This window comes from Gymnoscopelus microlampas (genome assembly GCF_963454915.1).
Source record: "Gymnoscopelus microlampas genome assembly, chromosome: 1".
NCBI lineage: Eukaryota > Metazoa > Chordata > Actinopteri > Myctophiformes > Myctophidae > Gymnoscopelus > Gymnoscopelus microlampas.
In genome coordinates, this window is record NC_139962.1 from 18428636 (window position 1) to 18447364 (window position 18729).

An 18729-nucleotide genomic window follows, 5' to 3' on the forward strand; every position below is an offset into this window, starting at 1 on the left:
AACAAGCCCAAAATAAGTAACTACACTTTAGAAAAAAAAAACTCCAACTAATAGTATATACCCAATAAAGCAGGGGTTCTCAACCTTTTCAGGCCGCGACCCCCAAAATAATGATATTATTTCCCGCGACCCCCCGCGTGCACGTGCGCGGTCCCGTAATTATAATAGGTTATTTGATAATTGTTTATTATCAAAACATTTTTGCAAAAAGTGGGTAAATTGAGTAAATTAACTGATAAAACATGAATTAATGATAACATAAAAAAATATTTTGTTAAAAAAAAAGTTTTTTTTTTTTTTTTTTTTTTCAAATTCACCAAAAAATCTGGTGACCCCCCCAAATTATTTGGCGACCCCCCTGGGGGTCGCGACCCCCAGGTTGAGAACCACTGCAAAAAGCGACTTTATAGAAAAACAAGCACCAATTCGCGTATAAAAAGCAAACCTGGCAACACGGATCTACATCGTCATCCTGGTCACCGTCAGACGCCATTGGTGGAGTTGAACGAGCATTCGCGCGGGTCTGTCAAAAAATATGAAGGAAATCATTCAATGATCGGAGTCTGTTGTTGTTCCAGTGTAGTTGTTCTGTAGCTTCGCTCGCATTTAATATCAGCCGAGCCAACTGACAGCTGTTAACTTATCCCGCGTTTTCTTTGCAATGTTCTGACGTTTCACGGAAAGCCAACGTTACACCTGGTGGGAATCCATAAATAGGATTAAGTAAAGCCACCTCTGATAGCTAGCATAGCAACATTAGCTAGATACGGCTGCTGGTTGCTGTGACAGTGGAACATAATATAGCTTATAGCTAATGTCATGGGTGTGTCGTCTACATGACAGCACAGCTATGAAGTAGTAGAGAGCTGAGGTCAGAGACGGTGACTGTTTTCACTGCTTTAGTTTTTTGTACGTTACTTAAGTTGTATTTGCTGTTCAGCCATTGCCATAAAAGGCACAGTCCAGTTCAACATGGATAGTTATCACCAACGGTTTGAATCCGTTGCTGGACGGGAAGGCAAACTTCAGAAGAAGAAGGGTACTTCCACCTCTCACTTTACTGCTGGCTACGAAGAAGGAGACAGAAAACCAAAATTTGTGAGTATGGCAAGCACTGATGGAGGGAAAGCTCAAAGATTATAGTATATTGCCTCTCTCTCTCTCTCTCTCTCTCTCTCTCTCTCTCTCTCTCTCTCTCTCTCTCTCTCTCAATCAACTGTGTAGTGTGTACCTTTACAGTACAAAGTTTTGTTTTGATGACAGTGACATTGCCACTGTCCTTGTTCTATGCTGAATCCCATAACAGGATCAGTTGGAGTGAAACATATCATTCAGTGCCAAGATCTGCTTCCCAAAACACCACATAAAAAAACCCAAAAAGAGATCTCTGTAATAGCTGTATATAATAGACATCACAGATCATGTCTAGACTGTTACTGAGAAAATGCCTGAGAAGTCATTTCCTTATACTCAACAAAGTACAGTTCAGAATTTGTATAAATAAATGTATATATTGCTTTAAATGTCACTCACTCTACGTTATGTACTCACTGACCACTGACCTGTTTGTTTAATCTTTACTGGTACAAAATCATAAGGTTAAAATTAGCACAGGATTTAGCCTGTTGGCTTAATCATTGATCTTCCTACTACTGCTAGCTATAAACAGGCCATTGTGTCTGTCCTGTATGGCTCTACAACAGCACCATTTCCCACAAACTTGTGAGGAATGTTTCTTAAAAACAAAACAAAAAAGTATATCCTGCCATTTGTACGTTAACAAATGACATTACATTTAGGATCGCCCCAGGAGATCATGCATTGTCCAGAGTGTGTGTGTGTGTGCGCGCAGCTAATCTTGCATGATGATAGACGGAGTCAGTGTAGCCTAATCCAATTATTTTGGCAGACCCTGGGGTCACTGACAGGTGAGCCAGTAGGGTGCAACAGCAGTGGTATAAGCAGTGGGGGGAATTAAATGGCATAAAGACTAAATTGGGAGGAAAAGGGGTAAAATAATTGGCTACTCTCATTGTCAGTCTTAAAGTGACTTTGTAACTGACTATGTATGGTGGTAGTTATAATATGCTGTTCCACAGAGCCTATAGAATGACCAGCATTTATAATACTTCATAAACCTGTTGTTATGCACAATTATAACCATATATAAAGCGTGTTATGAAGCCTTATAAGTGCTTTAGAACGATTATAAATGTGATTAAAATCCATTATAGGCCTGACCTTTATGTAAAGTGTTAGCAATATTTTGTTTTACTTTTCTTTTTATTAATGCAAGAAGAATGGCTTCTATTTCCGCATGCTAACATTCCAGGAAGAGTTGCAGTAGTTTCTATTAGCTTGGAATCCCCACTGATGATGTCATTGGTAGGCACTTGGCAGGTTTTCTGCCAAGTGCCAGGTCCATTATAGTCTACCAATGAGATGCAGAGTGATTAGACAGAAATTGTGGCATCTTATTAAGAGCAATGAGCATTAGTGAGGAGCAGTTTTACGAAGATAAGGTTGTAAATGGGTGAAGTGCTCTTTTTAAAAAGGAGATGGAACAGACAAAAGAGACCCTTCCTACACACTATACTGTAACTGAATGTGTGCTTTTGTGGCTGTCGCGTGGAATGCTGTTGTGACATAGAGCACCGACTGTTAAGCCTAAAGTATCATTGATCTGAGACTTTAACAGGGTAGTAGAGGATGTTAAAGTGAGCATAAAAAGGAGGAACTAGTACCACTTGTGCAATGTTTCACAATTGAATGGTTGTTAACAGTCATTAAGTTTGACCCGTAATCTATTGGCGGTCATGGACCTGTCACAATTATTACGTAATTGCCTAATCACAATAATTTAAGATAATCGGAATAATTTTTGGAATAATCGTGTATAAAACTTTCTTCAGTTGAAATAGCCGATCTACAAGGACACGTTTTGAGCTTGTAGATCGGCTATTTCCACTCGGTTATTTCCACTGTTAATGTTTTTTTTTTTTAAAGTATAAAAGTAATTGAATATGTATCTGTCATATCTGACTTGTGCAGCTTGTGTTTACGACGCCTAAAAAGCCAAAAATAAATTACATTTGTATTCATATGTTCCAGTGTTCCACAACATCAAACACAATTAGATCGTTAATCGCAATTATTTGTATGACAATCAATCGTCAACCGAAATGTTGTAATCGTGACAGCCCCAGGTGGGCGTGGTCGTTGCTCTCCAAATCTCTGTTGCTGGTCTATGGCAAGGTGGCCTGGGTGGTGTGAGCCCCCAGGCCTGAATTGTTGACCCTGTCCAGCCCTGCACTGACATTGACATCATTCCTGGCTGACTGTATCTAGCCTGGCATAGTGGCATGGCCAGACTAATATCACAATTTTCTTTTGCAATGGCAGATTCGTCTGGAACCAGGCTAGACTTTTTCCAGGTCTGGCCAAGATGGCTAGTGATGATGAGTTCATTATCTACCTCAAACAAACCATGTTCCATAAAGCATTGGTTCTCAAAGTGGGGTCCGGGGACCCCCAGGGGTACTTGAGGGGGTTCCAGGGGGTCCGCAGCTAAATGATGGACAGGAACCAAATGGACCCTTATGGGTCTGTAACTCAGAGAGTGTACAAATGGAACCAAATGGACCCTAACGGGTCCATTTGGTTCCATTTGTACACAATCAGAGTTAAATTAACATTGATTTTACAATGTGAATTGGGGTCCCAGAGGTATAAATGCCATTAAATGGGGGTCTGTAGCCTAATGCATGTCAAACTGGGGGTCCTTGAAATTAAAATGGTTGTGAATCACTGTTAGAGAGCCGTAAAAACCTTCTCTTATCTTTTCAAATGGGGGTCCGCGGGGTAATAAGTGTCAATTAGGGGGTCGTTGACATGAAAAAGTTTGAGAACCACTGCCATAAATCATCTTATTTGAAATGTTGAATTGAAAATAAAGTGTTCCCCAATGCTGATCTGAGGTCAGTTTGCAATTTTCACCTTTGTAGTAATGCTTGCTAAACTCAGCATTAACTGCTGGCAATCATACCAACATCCTGATCTAATATCTACCCTTACTACAGTGAGTGAGTGGTCTGAAATATTCTGACAAGAGAACTTCTGGAATACAGGCTAATACCAACACAGACATGAACAGGCCATAGTTGAGGCGTACAATATTACACTTTTAAACTGCATTGAATTCAGCGGTTGATGGGGCAAGCACAGCGCAATACCTACTAAAAGACTGACGTGTAAATACACTGAACAGAAAGAAACAACTCAACTGTTGCATTTTACAAGAATTGATTAATCTCAAACAATTAACACAATCCAAGATATTAGGAAACATGAATGAAAAATTCAATTTCACATTTGGAGCATTCAGAATTCAGCATGACACTTAATAGATAAGAGCAAGTGAATAGTTTGAAGCATAACTGCTTTTCGTTTTCCCTTATCAGTGTTTGTCAGAGTTTACATTTTTTGAACACACTCTAATACCCTTCCATTGATTACACTAACATAGGCAAACACAATTTGACAATATTGTTTTCTCTGTAATGCATTAATCTCTTTATTAATCTCCATTACATGTTCAGCTGTGTGTGACCTGTTAAACTCTGGTGTGCAACAGCTCTTATTAGGAATTAAAAGTTGAGTGTAATTTACGGTGTCCACCGTGATATCTTCACAACCATTCAAGATACAGGACAGTGTAGGAACTTAACATCGATACACTTAATGGAACCAAAGGACATGCATATCAACCCATAACTTTGACTGAGAAGGATAATGATGATGATGATAGTGATGATGATGATGATGATGAAGTAGTTTTACTATTACCTGAGACTAATAAGACTAAAAAGAAACAAAAAATCAGTTTAAAAAAATACCCATGCACGTGTGGACTTAGCCTGAGTTTCAAACGGTAATCTCAATGTATCTGGTCTCTAATCAGTGCTGAAATGAACCAGCACTTATTCATTTTTACATTACATTTTTTTCAGAAGAAAAGTCAGTGAATACTAAAAACAAATCGCTTACAAATAATTTAAAAGACCCGTTTGTCTCTTTTAAAATGACCAGCTCAAGTTAAAGAAAATAATGACCGTCATCTGCTCTTGTCTTGTGCATTGTCCCATGCTGTTAATGTCAATAGAGTTTCCATCAAATGAAGTATGGCATTAGAAGAATTGGTTTGAAATAATTAGTTTGAAACACTCTAGTTTCAGTAGTGAAACTTATACAAACTATTATTATGAAATACATACATAACATATTATAAGAGGAATAAGAGGTAAAACATTTTTTTAATATTAGTTGTGAGTAACCAGCAGTAATACATATTTGGTAGACTACAAACAGAAACAGCACTCAGTGTTCTGCACTGAATAATCAACATCTTCAAAACAAACTCACGCGCCAGTCTTTCTGATAAAAAACAAAACATAACACTAATAGTCCATTGTTTTGATTGTGCCCTCAGATTGTACATGTGTTTGGAATATGAATACATAGAGGGAGTCAGTGTAAAGAATGCAAACAACTCATGCTACCTGTTGTGAAAACACTCTGCTAGTCACAATGAAGACTTCTAAATGTCACCACCCTTTTTCATTTGTCTTCACTTCAACTGTATGCATTCTAGACCAAACAAAACGCACAGTGACAAGTTTAGCTGCTAGATTGCCTAGGATCCTGAGGTGAAAGGTTGGATATAGTCAGTTAGAGAGCACATTCTATTTGACATTTGACATTTGGGGCGGCTATAGCTGAGTGGTTAGGGAGCCAGAGGCCCTGGTTGCCCCAGGTTCGATGCCAGGCCAGGCCAGCATATGTGTCGATGAAATGAAATTTGTCCCTGAGCAAGACTCTTAACCCCTAATTGCTCACAGGTTCTCATTGGAAACAAGACCGCAAGGACTTTCATGAACGACCTGTTAAAAGGAATTATCCTTATCCTTTACATATTCAGTGACGGGCCATAGCAGTTTATTACTCCTATGTGTCTCTTTATAGCCAAAGTACTTGTGGTATTGTATGACCTTGTGCTGTTATTTCCGTGTTCCACTGAATCCGATGAAGGAATCCCATAGATTTAAAAAGAAATGTTGCTGAGCTGTACAGTACATACTGTAGTAACTTGCATTTAATGCAATGCTTTCAACACTTTTTGTTTGCATGTAGTTAGTAGTTTTTCCAATAGATGTCACTAAAGTACAGGCATATTAGTCTTATTGGCTACATACTCACTTGCTTTTCAGTGTTCCTAAGAGCATGCATACAAAACTGGTAAAAAAAAAAAACCTTTTCAGAGTGAGCAAAGAAAACATGAAACACATTAAGTAGTTTCATTGTATCCCCTTTTATTTTGCAGGAATAAGTACCTCTTGGGTCTCCTCAGAGCTAGGAAAAGGTTCTATTTTCTATAATTTGGTCTTTTTAGTGAAGCAGTAATGGCTTTTCATTCAGGAATATACAACTGAATTTGTTCACCTCAGTACTCAGTGTTCCCGTTCCTCTAATATGCTATGAACAAACTGTTATGGATAGACCAATATACTATATCATTTTAGCTGATATTGGACTTTATCAATGGTGGAAAAAGTACTCACATTTTTTACTTAAGTAAAAGTACCAATACTGCAATATAAAAATACTCTATTACAAGTAAAAGTCCAGAATTAAAAATGTACAGTAGTAAAAAAAAGAACAAAAGTATCAAAATGTACTTAAAGTACATTATTTTAAAATAGCTGCCATTTTAAATATTTTAAAATAGCAGATCTACAAGCTCACAACGTGTCGCATCGCAATGCGTTGTGAGCTTGTAGATATGCTATTTTAAAATGGCCAAGGTATACAATAGGACTAAAGTGGTTAATGTATGTTTCATAATATCATAATTTACATCTGAAAAGCAACTAGTAACTAAAGTTTTCAAATAGTTGTAGTGGCGTAAAAGTACAATATTTGCCTCTGAGGTGTAGTGGAGTAGAAGTAAAAGTATTGGAAATTGGAAATACTCAAGTAAAGTACAAATACCTAAAAGTTGTACTTAAGTAAATGTACTTAGTTACTTTCCACCACTGGCCTTTATTTGTTATTTTTTACTTTTTTGACGACATCGGTATATGCAGTCGATGTGTCAACCTGGTGTCCCTAATCTGGGCATGTCATTAAAGTCAAAGTAAAGTAAACATAGTCTAGGGCGTTGGTTCTCAAAGTGGGGTCGGGGGACCCCCAGGGGTCCTTGAGGGAGCTCCAGGCGGTCCCCAGCTAATAGATAGTTAGGAACCAAATGGACCCTTATGGGTCTGTAACTCAGAGAGTGTACAAATGGAACCAGATGGACCCTAACGGGTCCATCTGGTTCCATTTGCACACTCTCAGAGTTAAATTAACATTGATTTTACAATATAAATTCGGGTCCCAGAGATAGAAATGCCATTAAATGGGGGTCCATCGTAGCCTAATGCATGTCAAACTGGGGGTCCTTGAAATTAAAATGGTCGAAAATCACTGCTAGAGCCGTAAACATCTTCTCTTATGGGGGTCCTTGGCATATTTCTTCAAATGGGGGTCCGCGGCCGGGCTAATAAGTGTCAATTTGGGGGTCTTTGACATGAAAAAGTTTGAGAACCAAGTGGTCTAGGGGGCGTATACTGGAGGGGGGTGCATGTGCGCGCACTGGGCTGCACAATATGGACAAAATAATGTCACATATTATATAATATGTAACCTACTTTGAAATGGCAGGAATGACTATATTTTATTTAGCACTTTGGTGAAGTGCTTACAAGAAAAACACCTATATTTTTTTACTGCAAATCGCACCGCCACAGACGCGCAATAAAGCCATCACAATTACACCCAAGTGACTCCAACTAAACACGTTAAAATAGCACGGTGCTATCGACCTCAAATTGAACCGATTAGATGGGGATGAGGAAAACAGGTGTTCACTATTAGTGACATTTTTGCCTCTACCCTTCAGGATGCCATTGTCCTACTCTACTGCAGAGCAATCCCCCCCCTGTCCCATCTGGATGCACACAGAGAGGAAACTGGGACAGTTCTAACAAGTGAAGAATGATAACACACTGCACGGGTCCGCTGAATTCACAGAGATTACCTCCAATTAGACAATAGCGGAGTAGCATTGCATTTGATGCTTAATCCATTCAATCCGGGAACGCATCTGTGTCATTTTTAGATTTGAGCTATAAACACTATTTTATACTTTGGTTATTCAAAAATAGCAGATCTACAAGCTCATGAGCTATGAGCTTGTAGATCTGCTATTTTAGAAAGTTGTTGCTATTTTAGAAAATTGTTGCTATTTTAGAAAGAAATGTTGCTATTTTAGAAAATTGTTGCTATTTTAGAAAGAAATGTTGCTATTTTAGAAAATGTGTGCAAATCTTTGAATATGTATTTTTTTTTTAAAGTGAACATTTGTAACTCAAATCCTTTCTTCTGGGGGGGTCGCTGGAACAAAATATTTGACAAATGTTCGCTTTAAAAAATATCTATTCAAAGATTTGCACATTTTCACGATTTTTTCAAAAATAGCAGATCTACAAGCTCGTGGCGCGGCACTCGGTGCCGCGCTACGAGCTTGTAGATCTGCTATTTTTGAATAGCCCAAAACATCTAAAATGACGCAGATGCGTTCCCCGCATTGAAGGGGTTAACCCTAATGAGCAGACTCAATAGATAGGGTAATAATGGTGGAGAGGCAAGAGTAAAGCAGAGGAGGAGAGAGAATTAGGGGGGCCAGACGGGCCCCGGCTCGTGATTGCCAGACAGTGACAGAACATCTGGAGCGATAACATCTGTCTTCTCCTCTGGGTAATAATGTCCCTTTTCTCCTTTTGTCTTTTAAGCCTCCTCCTCCTCCTATTGGCAGGGATAGGATCACAGGTTTCATCTGCTTTGTGATTTGAAGTGCTTTATTTGATTATGATTCATATCATAGTGTGTGTATATACTAGGGGTGTGGGAAAAAATTGATTCGAATACGAATCGTGATTCTCATGTTGGACGATATATATATATATACTATATATATATATATATATATATTTTTTTTTTTTGTATAATGACCTTTTTGAGAATGGTCAAGTTCTGGGCTGAATCGGGGAAAAAAACAAATTTGAATTGAAAAAAAAAAAGTTTTTGAATCGGGGAAAAGAAATGTTTTTGAATTGAAAAAAAAACAAAACGTTTTTGAATCGAGAATCGTTTGTTTTGAAAAAAAACGGAAAAAAATGGAATCGTGACCCCAAGAAACGGAATCGAATCGTGAGATAGCAGTATATATTCACATCCCTAGTGTATACTATGTAAAGGTATGAATGCATGGAGTAATTCACGAATGCATGGAATAATTTGATCAAAATAAAAGGAGTAGACTGGATAAAAGGTAAAACTCGCAGCTTACAGAGTAAGTAGGCCTGTGCTATATGAAGAATACTTAAAAAAAACCTTAGCTTAAGGGGCTTAGAGCCATAATAACTCAAAATGGAATATGAAAGATGAGAGCTACCAGAGGTAAACAGTATATCTGAGCCTGGCATTTACTTAATTTCCAGAGCTGTATATGAACCATAACAACTGACTTCAAAGTGACCTTTCTGGAAGTTAGACTTCTATAGAGGATGATGTCACTCGTCCATGAGTGTTGACTTATACATGCATTTCTTTGTCAGAGCAGAGCAGTCTTTTTCTTCACCTAACTTGAGCCCTGAACGTGCCCGTACACACTGCAGACAGTAATTAATGAACTGTCGAAATCCTAGCAGAGATAATTTGCTTCCATCAGTAATTTGCAGTCAATTGTGAGTTTCTTCACATTCAAAATGTTTTGATTTTTTTGTGATTCCATGCATATTTTTCTATTTCAACTTGTCACAACAAAATGCCACATACATACAGAACCAACGCATCACCTCACAATCTCTCTTTATACATTTGGCTATATTATGGAATTTAATGTCTCTGTTAATCTTTATTGTACTCAGTCAGTATACAGTAGCAAACAAAGGTCTGGTTTGGGGGGGGGGCACATTGACGCATAAGGGCAATGAAGCAAGCTCGCCTGTACCATCACCCCTTAACTTAATATGGTCTTAAAGGATAGGCCCCATCTATCAATTGCTTGGTATAACTGACAAATACAGGGTAATGCAATTGATCGGTTTTAGTATTGAACTTACTAGCACAACATATCCAGTGTTTCCCTTATTATCTGCTCAACAGCAGACTCCAACACAGTACTTCGGTGCCATAGTTTAAGCTGTCAAAAACCATGATACATGTCTGTTTTGAAAATGGGAAACTCACAGCCTAGTCAGACATGTCTTATTATGTGCTACAGAAGGGGGAAATGGTTGCTATATCCATGCTTTCTATCTGGATTTATTATCCCCGCCAAGCCGGAACGGCTGAAAGCGAGGGATTGTTGTTTTTAGTCCTGTAAAGTCTGTCTGTCTGTGTGTGTGTGCAGCTAATCTCAGGCACCACCACAGGACCGATCGGCTTGCAACCTATAACATGCACACTCCCAGTAGGCCAAGGTAGAACCTCCTCCACCCCATGTTTCAAATCAGCCTCATGGCAGTGTTGATTTTGACAGCAAATTTTGATTTAGTTTTGGTCATAGTCTTTTGAATAAAATTCCATTTTAGTTTTAGTCATCTGAAATAAAAAAGTTTTAGTTTTTGTTGACTTTTAGTCGACTAAATATACTGTTGATTTAGTCGACTAAAATGTATCTTGGCGGTGCCTTGATGGCGTCATAATGGCTGATTGTACACTTGTTTGCATGCTGAAAATAGCCCATCTACAAGCTCACAACGTGTCGCAGCGCGACACTTTGGAAGCTTTGGAAGCCAATCTTAGCCAATCAGGATGGACAAAAAAAAATCACATGACTATCATGCAAATAGGTACACATTATCTCTATAGTCTCTATACTCTATTAACGGGTCCATTTGGTTCCATTTGTACACTCTCAGAGTTAAATTAACATTGATTTTACAATATGAATTGGGGTCCCAGAGACATAAATGCCATTAAATGGGGGTCCGTAGCCCTAATGCATGTCAAATTGGGGGGTCCTTGTAATTAAAATGGTTGAAATCACTGCTAGAGAGCCGTAAAAATCTTCTATTATGGGGGTCCCTGGCTTATCTTTTCAAATGGGGGTCCGCGGTCTAATAAGTGTCTATTTGGGGGTCCTTGGCACAAAAAAGTTTGAGAACCACTGGGTTAGAGGATTGGTCATTAACATCCCTAGTCAGGACTATACAAGTTCTTATGAGAATCGTCGTGTGAATTTTGATCGATTTTAAAAGTGCTAACCGTAAAATCGAGTCCATTTGACTGCTTCTTAATCAAACTTCAAGATCAGCCTCCCTTTGTTCTCGATACACCCTATGGCTACGCCATAGCTGTAGCACAAATTGTCTGGGTGTGGGCAGGTGAGAATGCTTGACAGTACATATTGTTTAACCCTTTTAGACCGGGAACGCATCTGTGTAGCCACTTTAACCATTATTTTACACTTTGGCTATTCAAAAATGGCAGATATACAAGCTCATAGCGCGGCACCGAGTGCCGCGCTATGAGCTTGTAGACCTGCTATTTTTGAAAAATCTTGAAAATTTGTGCAAATATTTGAATATATATTTTTAAAGGGATTTTTTTTACTCCAATTTTTGCTTCTGGGGGGGGTCCCCATTACAAAATATTTTGAGATGGGGGTCCGTGGCCAAATACATATAATTTTGGGGGTCCTTGACATGAAAAAAGTTTGGTAACCACTGATTATAGGAACATACGTTTTTTCAAAAAACTGTTAGGATTTAGAAGACATTTGTAGAACCTCCAGAAGCAAAGATTTGAGTTAAAAAATGTTAGCTTTAAATATATATATTCAAAGATTTGCATACATTTTAACGATAAAAATAAAATAAATAGCAGATCTACAAGCTCATAGCGCGGCACTCGGTGCCGCGCTATTAGCTTGTATATCTGCTATTTTTGAATAGCCAAATAAATCTAAAAAATTACACACAGATGCGTTCCCGGTCTCAATGGGTTAAATAATTATGCATCCAATTACTTTGGCGCGTAATATCGAAGATCTATACATATGCACGTCTTTATGACTCGGTAGAAGGCTAATTGCTGAATTGATCAGAGTGGAGAAAATGATTACTTCTCTGCACTTAAGTGGGCAGACTTTCTTTTTAGGACAGCTCAAGCGAAGCGAGCTGTCCTCTATGGAGAGAGATGAAAGGCGTCTGAGGTATGTGGGATGTAACCTCTGCAGGCTTATAAAGAGAGGAGGTGGCTTAGGCGAAAAAGGGGCGTAACGGGGCGTGATTTGGTCAGGGACTCTCTGTTTGTGGGAAAAAGTGGGCCGGCTTGCTAAAAAAGGGTCTGGTTGCCACCGATTGGTTGCTGCAACTTGGATTCATGCAGGGAGACGCCCCCTCTTTGCTCCAAACACCGATTGGTTGCTGCAACTTGGATTCATGCAGGGAGACGCCCCCTCTTTGCTCCGAAAAATTTGGAACGGCTGCCTGTTGTCACAGGCACTCAGGCACTGCAGAGAAGTAGACACAGTGGTGGAAAAAGTACTCAAATTCTTTACTTAAGTAAAAGTACCAATACTGCAATATAAAAATACTCCGTTACAAGTAAAAGTCCAGAATTAAAAATGTACTTGAGTAAAAGTACAAAAGTATTGGCATCAAAATGTACTTAAAGTACCAAAAGTAAAAGTACTAAATATTTGAAAATAGCCGATCTACAAATATTTGAAAATAGCCGATCTACAAGCTCACAAGGCGTCGCGATGCGACGCGTTGTGAGCTTGTAGATCTGCTATTTTCAAATAGCCTATAGGTATGAAATAGGGCTAAAGTGGTTAATGTATATTTCATTATATCATAGTTTATATCTGAAAAGTAACTAGTAACTAAAGTTTTCAACTAAATGTAGAGTAAAAGTGCAATATTTGCCTCTGAGATGTAGTGGAGTAGAAGTAAAAGTATTGTAAATTGGAAATACTCAAGTAAAGTACAAATACCTCAAAACTGTACTCAAGTACAGTACTTTAGTAAATGTACTTAGTTACTTTCCACCACTGAGTAGACATGTAGACTATAGACTATGGAGGCATCAGAATTTTGTATTAAATTATAGAATGCACCAAAACATTAATAAGTGTTGACTTGAATCTATTTAAGCCACAATAAAGCCCCGCTTTTATTTTTGATTTTTATTTGGGGTTTATTTAGCATAGTTTTAGATGATTTTCTGTGCACATTTCTTCATTTAAGCATCGCGAGCTGCGAACGGCCTTTTTGCATGTAGTTGAAGCGCAAGGGGCGGCGGGGGGGAGAGAGTCGCAGATAGACAGCTGGAGAGTTGAATAACCTCCTCTTCAAATAACCAGATTTATTTACCAAAGTAGCCTATGTAGGCGACCTACATGTTTATGTTTTAGCTTAGACACGGGTAGCCTACAATAGTTGGTAGATGATTGGTAAATTATTAACCATGACAACGACTCAAAGACTTTTATTTTGTACTTTCTTGAACCACAAGCATATCGCTGCACCAGTAGGCTACATGAGAGAGAAAAGGGGGGGGGGGGGACCACTTGATACACAAAAACAAAGCTGGCAATGTATTGCTAATATCCAGGGATGCTTTGTTAGGCTACAGAGTGCAAAGCACTACATTTAGCCAGTGAGAATTGCAGTGTACATAAAGTGCGCTCGGAAAGGTTTATTTTAGGAGCGCTTTGTGATGCACCGTGCAGTCAAATCCGCGGTGTCAATAAATTCCACTGCCCGCTCTTTGATGAGTCCTCCATCCTCCATGAATCGAATACAAACTGCAACTAGTTCCCGTTTGGAAAGCGGGAAATCTTTATACGCGAGTAGGCCTATTGCAAAATATTGTCCAATGTCCACTGAGTTCAGCCTTTATTTTACCAAGCAGGACTGATGCTGCAGCCTGAAGCAGCTTGCCCTGAAAGTGGTTTAGGCGACCGTTCGTTTAGGCGTCCTCGCGTCGCTGCATGAGTTTGCTCTGGACAAACTTTTTTTTTTACGCTGGTGCCATTGCTGCCTCTCTGCTGTCTCAAGAATCAAACATGAAGAGAACGAGGCCACTCAGGCCAGGACATGTGTGTGGTGTTTATATTGTGCGCTTATGTCAATAAACCGGTTCTGTGAATGAGGGACACAGACAGACACATTTCACACTCGAGTGTGAAATGGGATTCTGAGAATACACATTGGCTCAATTGCTCAAAAGACCCAACATCCTCCAGACACGCAGGACGTAGAGAGAGAATGGATGTGTATTACGTTATTTGTCAGCCTTAAGTATAGGGGCGATATTCATAGTAAATACACAAAAAGCTGTCTGGCGGAGTTAAGGCACAGTGGCCCTCATTTATCAACGCGGTGTAGCCCGAATAATGAACGTACGGCGATATCACCGCACCTTTCGGCATTTATCAATATATCCTGACGTGGGCTTCATCCTACTTTACGCTGAGATCTCACGTCTGGTCGAGACCAATTGTTGACGTTGGCTGCGCCCGTTTATTCCATTCTAGACCTGCGGAGCAGACGGTCTGACAGGCATCTGGACACATATATCCACTCCAAAATGTATATCTACACTAATAAATAATCCCTGTGAAAATATAACATTTTATAAAGTAATTTAAACAAACTGCTTTAACAGTCATTCGGTTAGGCTTGCAGATCTGCATGGCTGCGTTGGCTATTTGAAAATAGCAGATCTACAAGCTCACAACAGGTCCCATCACTACGCGTTGTGAGCTTGTAGATCTGCTATTTTCAGCGCAGCAGCGATTCTGCGAGATAATTTTCGGGAGCCCCGAGTCCCCGACATTCTTTTCATGGACAGTGAGGTCCAGAGAGAGAGAGAGAGAGAGAGAGAGAGAGAGAGAGATAACCACGATAACGCAATGGTGATTATGAACCACGTACCCAAACCCGTTAAAGGCTGCTTTTCCCAAGCTGAACTATACTATTGTTCAATGAAAAGCATTGTAATCCGATTAGTGGCCATTTTTTCATAATGTATTCGAGTGCAATACACCTACCAACCGATAGGGTCACTCTGTTAAAAGCATATGGCCACCGATCAGATTAAAATGCTTTTTATTGAACAATACGGATGATACAGGTACTTTTGAGAGCCCATATATACATGTAACCTCCGTCGCCATGGGATAAGCACTTTATCTTTGAAATATGAACGTTTATGTAGATGTACGGGTCATAAATGGAGAAAGTGCAAACACTAGGTTGAAGTTCATCCATGACGGTCGTGACAGTCGACCGTCGTGTATCCGTGGCTATTACTCCCTCTAACATTTCCCATGTTTTTAGCAGTGGTGGAAAAAGTACTCAAATTCTTTACTTAAGTAAAAGTACCAATACTGCAATATAGAAATACTCTTGTTACAAGTAAAAGTCCAGAATTCAAAATTTACTTGAGTAAAAGTACAAAAGTATTGGCATCAAAATGCACTTAAAGTACCAAAAGTAAAAGTACTAAATATTTGAAAATAGCAGATCTTCAAGCTCACAACGGGTCGCGATGCGACGCGTTGTGAGCTTGTAGACCGGCTAGGTATAAAATAGGGTTAAAGTGGTTAATGTATGTTTCATTATATCATAATTTATATCTGAAAAGTAACTAGTAACTAAAGTTTTCAAATACATGTAGTGGAGTAAAAGTACAATAGTTGCCTCTGAGATGTAGTGGAGTAGTAGTAAAAGTATTGGAAATTGGAAATACTCAAGTAAAGTACAGATACCTCAAAATTGTACTTATAAGTACAGTACTTGAGTAAATGTACTTAGTTACTTTCCACCACTGGTTTTTAGTGTATTGAAATAATGTCATGCATATTTGTCCAGTGCATAGCCTACTGCAGGCCTTGTTGACTAGATTTAGAATAGATTTTTAAGCTCTTGCTCCTGAAATGATCGATTATTTTTTAAGGGGAAACGCCATCATTTAACATGCAAGTCAATGGGTGAGAAGGACATTGCCAGGCACAAGTGTAGGTAATTAATGTATTTGTGCAAGATGACCCTGCTACTGTATATAAAATGTGTATATTACTCGTTCATCATGGTTCATGTTCAAATAGCTCAATCCAAAATATAATGCTGTAGGCCTAAGTGTTAGGCTGTATTTACGCACCTGCTTAATTGTAATTAATGCTTAAATATAGCTATGACCGGTATTTTTTATCAGATGTCTGATACATTTGATTCATTCCGGACATTGGGACCAGCAGGTTACAATCCTATATCGTAACCCCTGGTATTGACCACATTGCTTAGCAGAGTTCAGTGATGCAAATGCATGTCAAGTTGATCAACAGATTGTATTATTCTCCAATGCAATAACAGTACTGAAATGAAGGCTATAAGGGCAATAATGGGAGCCCTTTCTTTTTTAAAGTAACTTCAAAGTTACTTTTCACAGTAACGCATTACTTTTTGGTGTAAGTAACTAGTAAAGTAACTGAGTTACTTTTACATGACAAGTAACTAGTAATGGTAACTAGTCACTGGTTTTCAGTAACTAGCACACCACTAGCACAACACTACAACGGTGTCTAACCGAGAGTTATACTTCTCCAGTACAACGGTGTCTAACCGAGAGTTATACTTCTCCAGTACAACGGTGTCTAACCGAGAGTTATACTTCTCCAGTACAACGGTGTCTAACCGAGAGTTATACTTCTCCAGTACAACGGTGTCTAACCGAGAGTTATACTTCTCCAGTACAACGGTGTCTAACTGAGAGTCCATGCAGATCACAGTTGACAAATATTATATATTATCGGAGCTATTATTAATGTTATCGGTTTTATCGTGATGACGTCATAATTCCTGATATCGAACCGATAATTATCGGGCCGATACTTATCGTGCACTAATAATTTTATCGCAAATTATTGTCTCCGCCAGGCCGAAGGCATGACCTACCTGACCTGGCGGAGACCTGTGCTCCGAGGAGCACTTTTTCTGGTTTTTATATTTTTCTCTGTTGTTGGTGACAACTCTAGTGCGACGCCACGACGGCACGACGGTGTCATGAATGCGTCCTTTCACAATATTGTGCGTCAGCGTTTTACCCCCTGTCCGTCCGTGTGTCTGTGTGTGTGTGTGTCCGTGTGTCTGTGAACAGCTAATCTCTGGCACCGTTGGCTTGATCGCAGTGAAACTGTGCACACACACTCCCTGGATGCCAGAGCAGAACCTCTGCCCCAAATTTTTCACATGGGCCTATTATAGCGCCACCAGGAGGCAGATGTTTCTTTTTTATATTACTTTTAATTTTGTCCAAACATGCAAATCAGTACACATGATCTCTATAGTCAAGTGATCAAGATGGATCTGTCAAATTTTTTATATTCCATCCTGATTGGCGAATTCCGAAAATTGCTGGCCCACAATAACCTACCTGACCTGGCGGAGACCTGTGCTCCGAGGAGCACTTTTTCTGGTTTTTATATTTTTCTCTGTTGTTGGTGACAACTCTAGTGCGACGCCACGACGGCACGACGGTGTCATGAATGCGTCCTTTCACAATATTGTGCGTCAGCGTTTTACCCCCTGTCCGTCCGTGTGTCTGTGTGTGTGTGTGTCCGTGTGTCTGTGAACAGCTAATCTCTGGCACCGTTGGCTTGATCGCAGTGAAACTGTGCACACACACTCCCTGGATGCCAGAGCAGAACCTCTGCCCCAAATTTTTCACATGGGCCTTTTATAGCGCCACCAGGAGGCTGATTTGTGCAAAAGACATTTTTGGACAGTACTCCTACAGATTTTATCCAAACATCACGCAAATCGGTGCACAGTATCTCTATAGTCATGTGATCAACACAGATCTGCCTGATTTTCCATATTCCATCCTGATTGGCTAAGGTTGGCTTCCAAAGTTTGCAGGATTGGTCCATTTTGAACTAAATGCCTCAAATCATGAACGCAGCTTGTGATTTATGTGAAATTTAACACGCATGTTCCCACTAGGCCGAGGAAGAAATGCCATTTGAAAATGTTCAAATCAGCCTCATGGTGGCGCTATAAAAGGCAGATTTGTGTTTTTAACTATCTGCACCGATCTGCGTGAAACTTTGCACACATACTCCCTAGAGGCCAAGGAAAAATATCTGCCCTGCATTTTTCACATTAGCCTTTTATAGCGCCACCAGGAGGCCGACTTATGTAAAACTTTTTTTTTTTTAGATTAAGCCTTCACATTTTTTCCAAATTTCACGCAAATCGGTACACATGATCTCTATAGTCATGTGATCAAGATGCATCTGTTATTGCATCTGATATTTCATATTCCATCGTGATTGGCTAACATTGACATCTAAAGTTTGCAGGAGTGGCCCGCTTTGAACAAAATGCCGCAAATCATGAACACAGCGTCCAATTGTGGTGGAACTTTGCACGCACATTTGCACTACGTTGAAGAACAAACGCCACCCTTTTAACATTGCCCTATTATAGCGCCACCAGGAGGCAGATGTTTCTTTTTTACATTACTTTTAATTTTGTCCAAACATGCAAATCAGTACACATGATCTCTATAGTCAAGTGATCAAGATGGATCTGTCAAATTTTTTATATTCCA

The 18729-nt window shown here is 39.4% G+C and overlaps 2 protein-coding genes across 2 annotated transcripts in view; both read left to right on the forward strand.

The window, feature by feature from the left end:
- The window catches only part of pcdh20 (protocadherin 20), a 221721-nt gene that overhangs the window by 82720 nt on the left and 120272 nt on the right, over window positions 1-18729 (forward strand). The gene's annotated exons all lie outside the window — the stretch shown is intronic.
- The window catches only part of LOC311050480 (protein diaphanous homolog 3-like), a 380395-nt gene continuing 362239 nt past the window's right edge, over window positions 574-18729 (forward strand). The window contains exon 1 of the mRNA XM_084064564.1: window positions 574-1098. Coding sequence (XP_083920690.1) covers window positions 973-1098 — 126 coding nt within the window. The 5' untranslated portion in view covers window positions 574-972. The remainder of the gene's footprint in view (window positions 1099-18729) is intronic.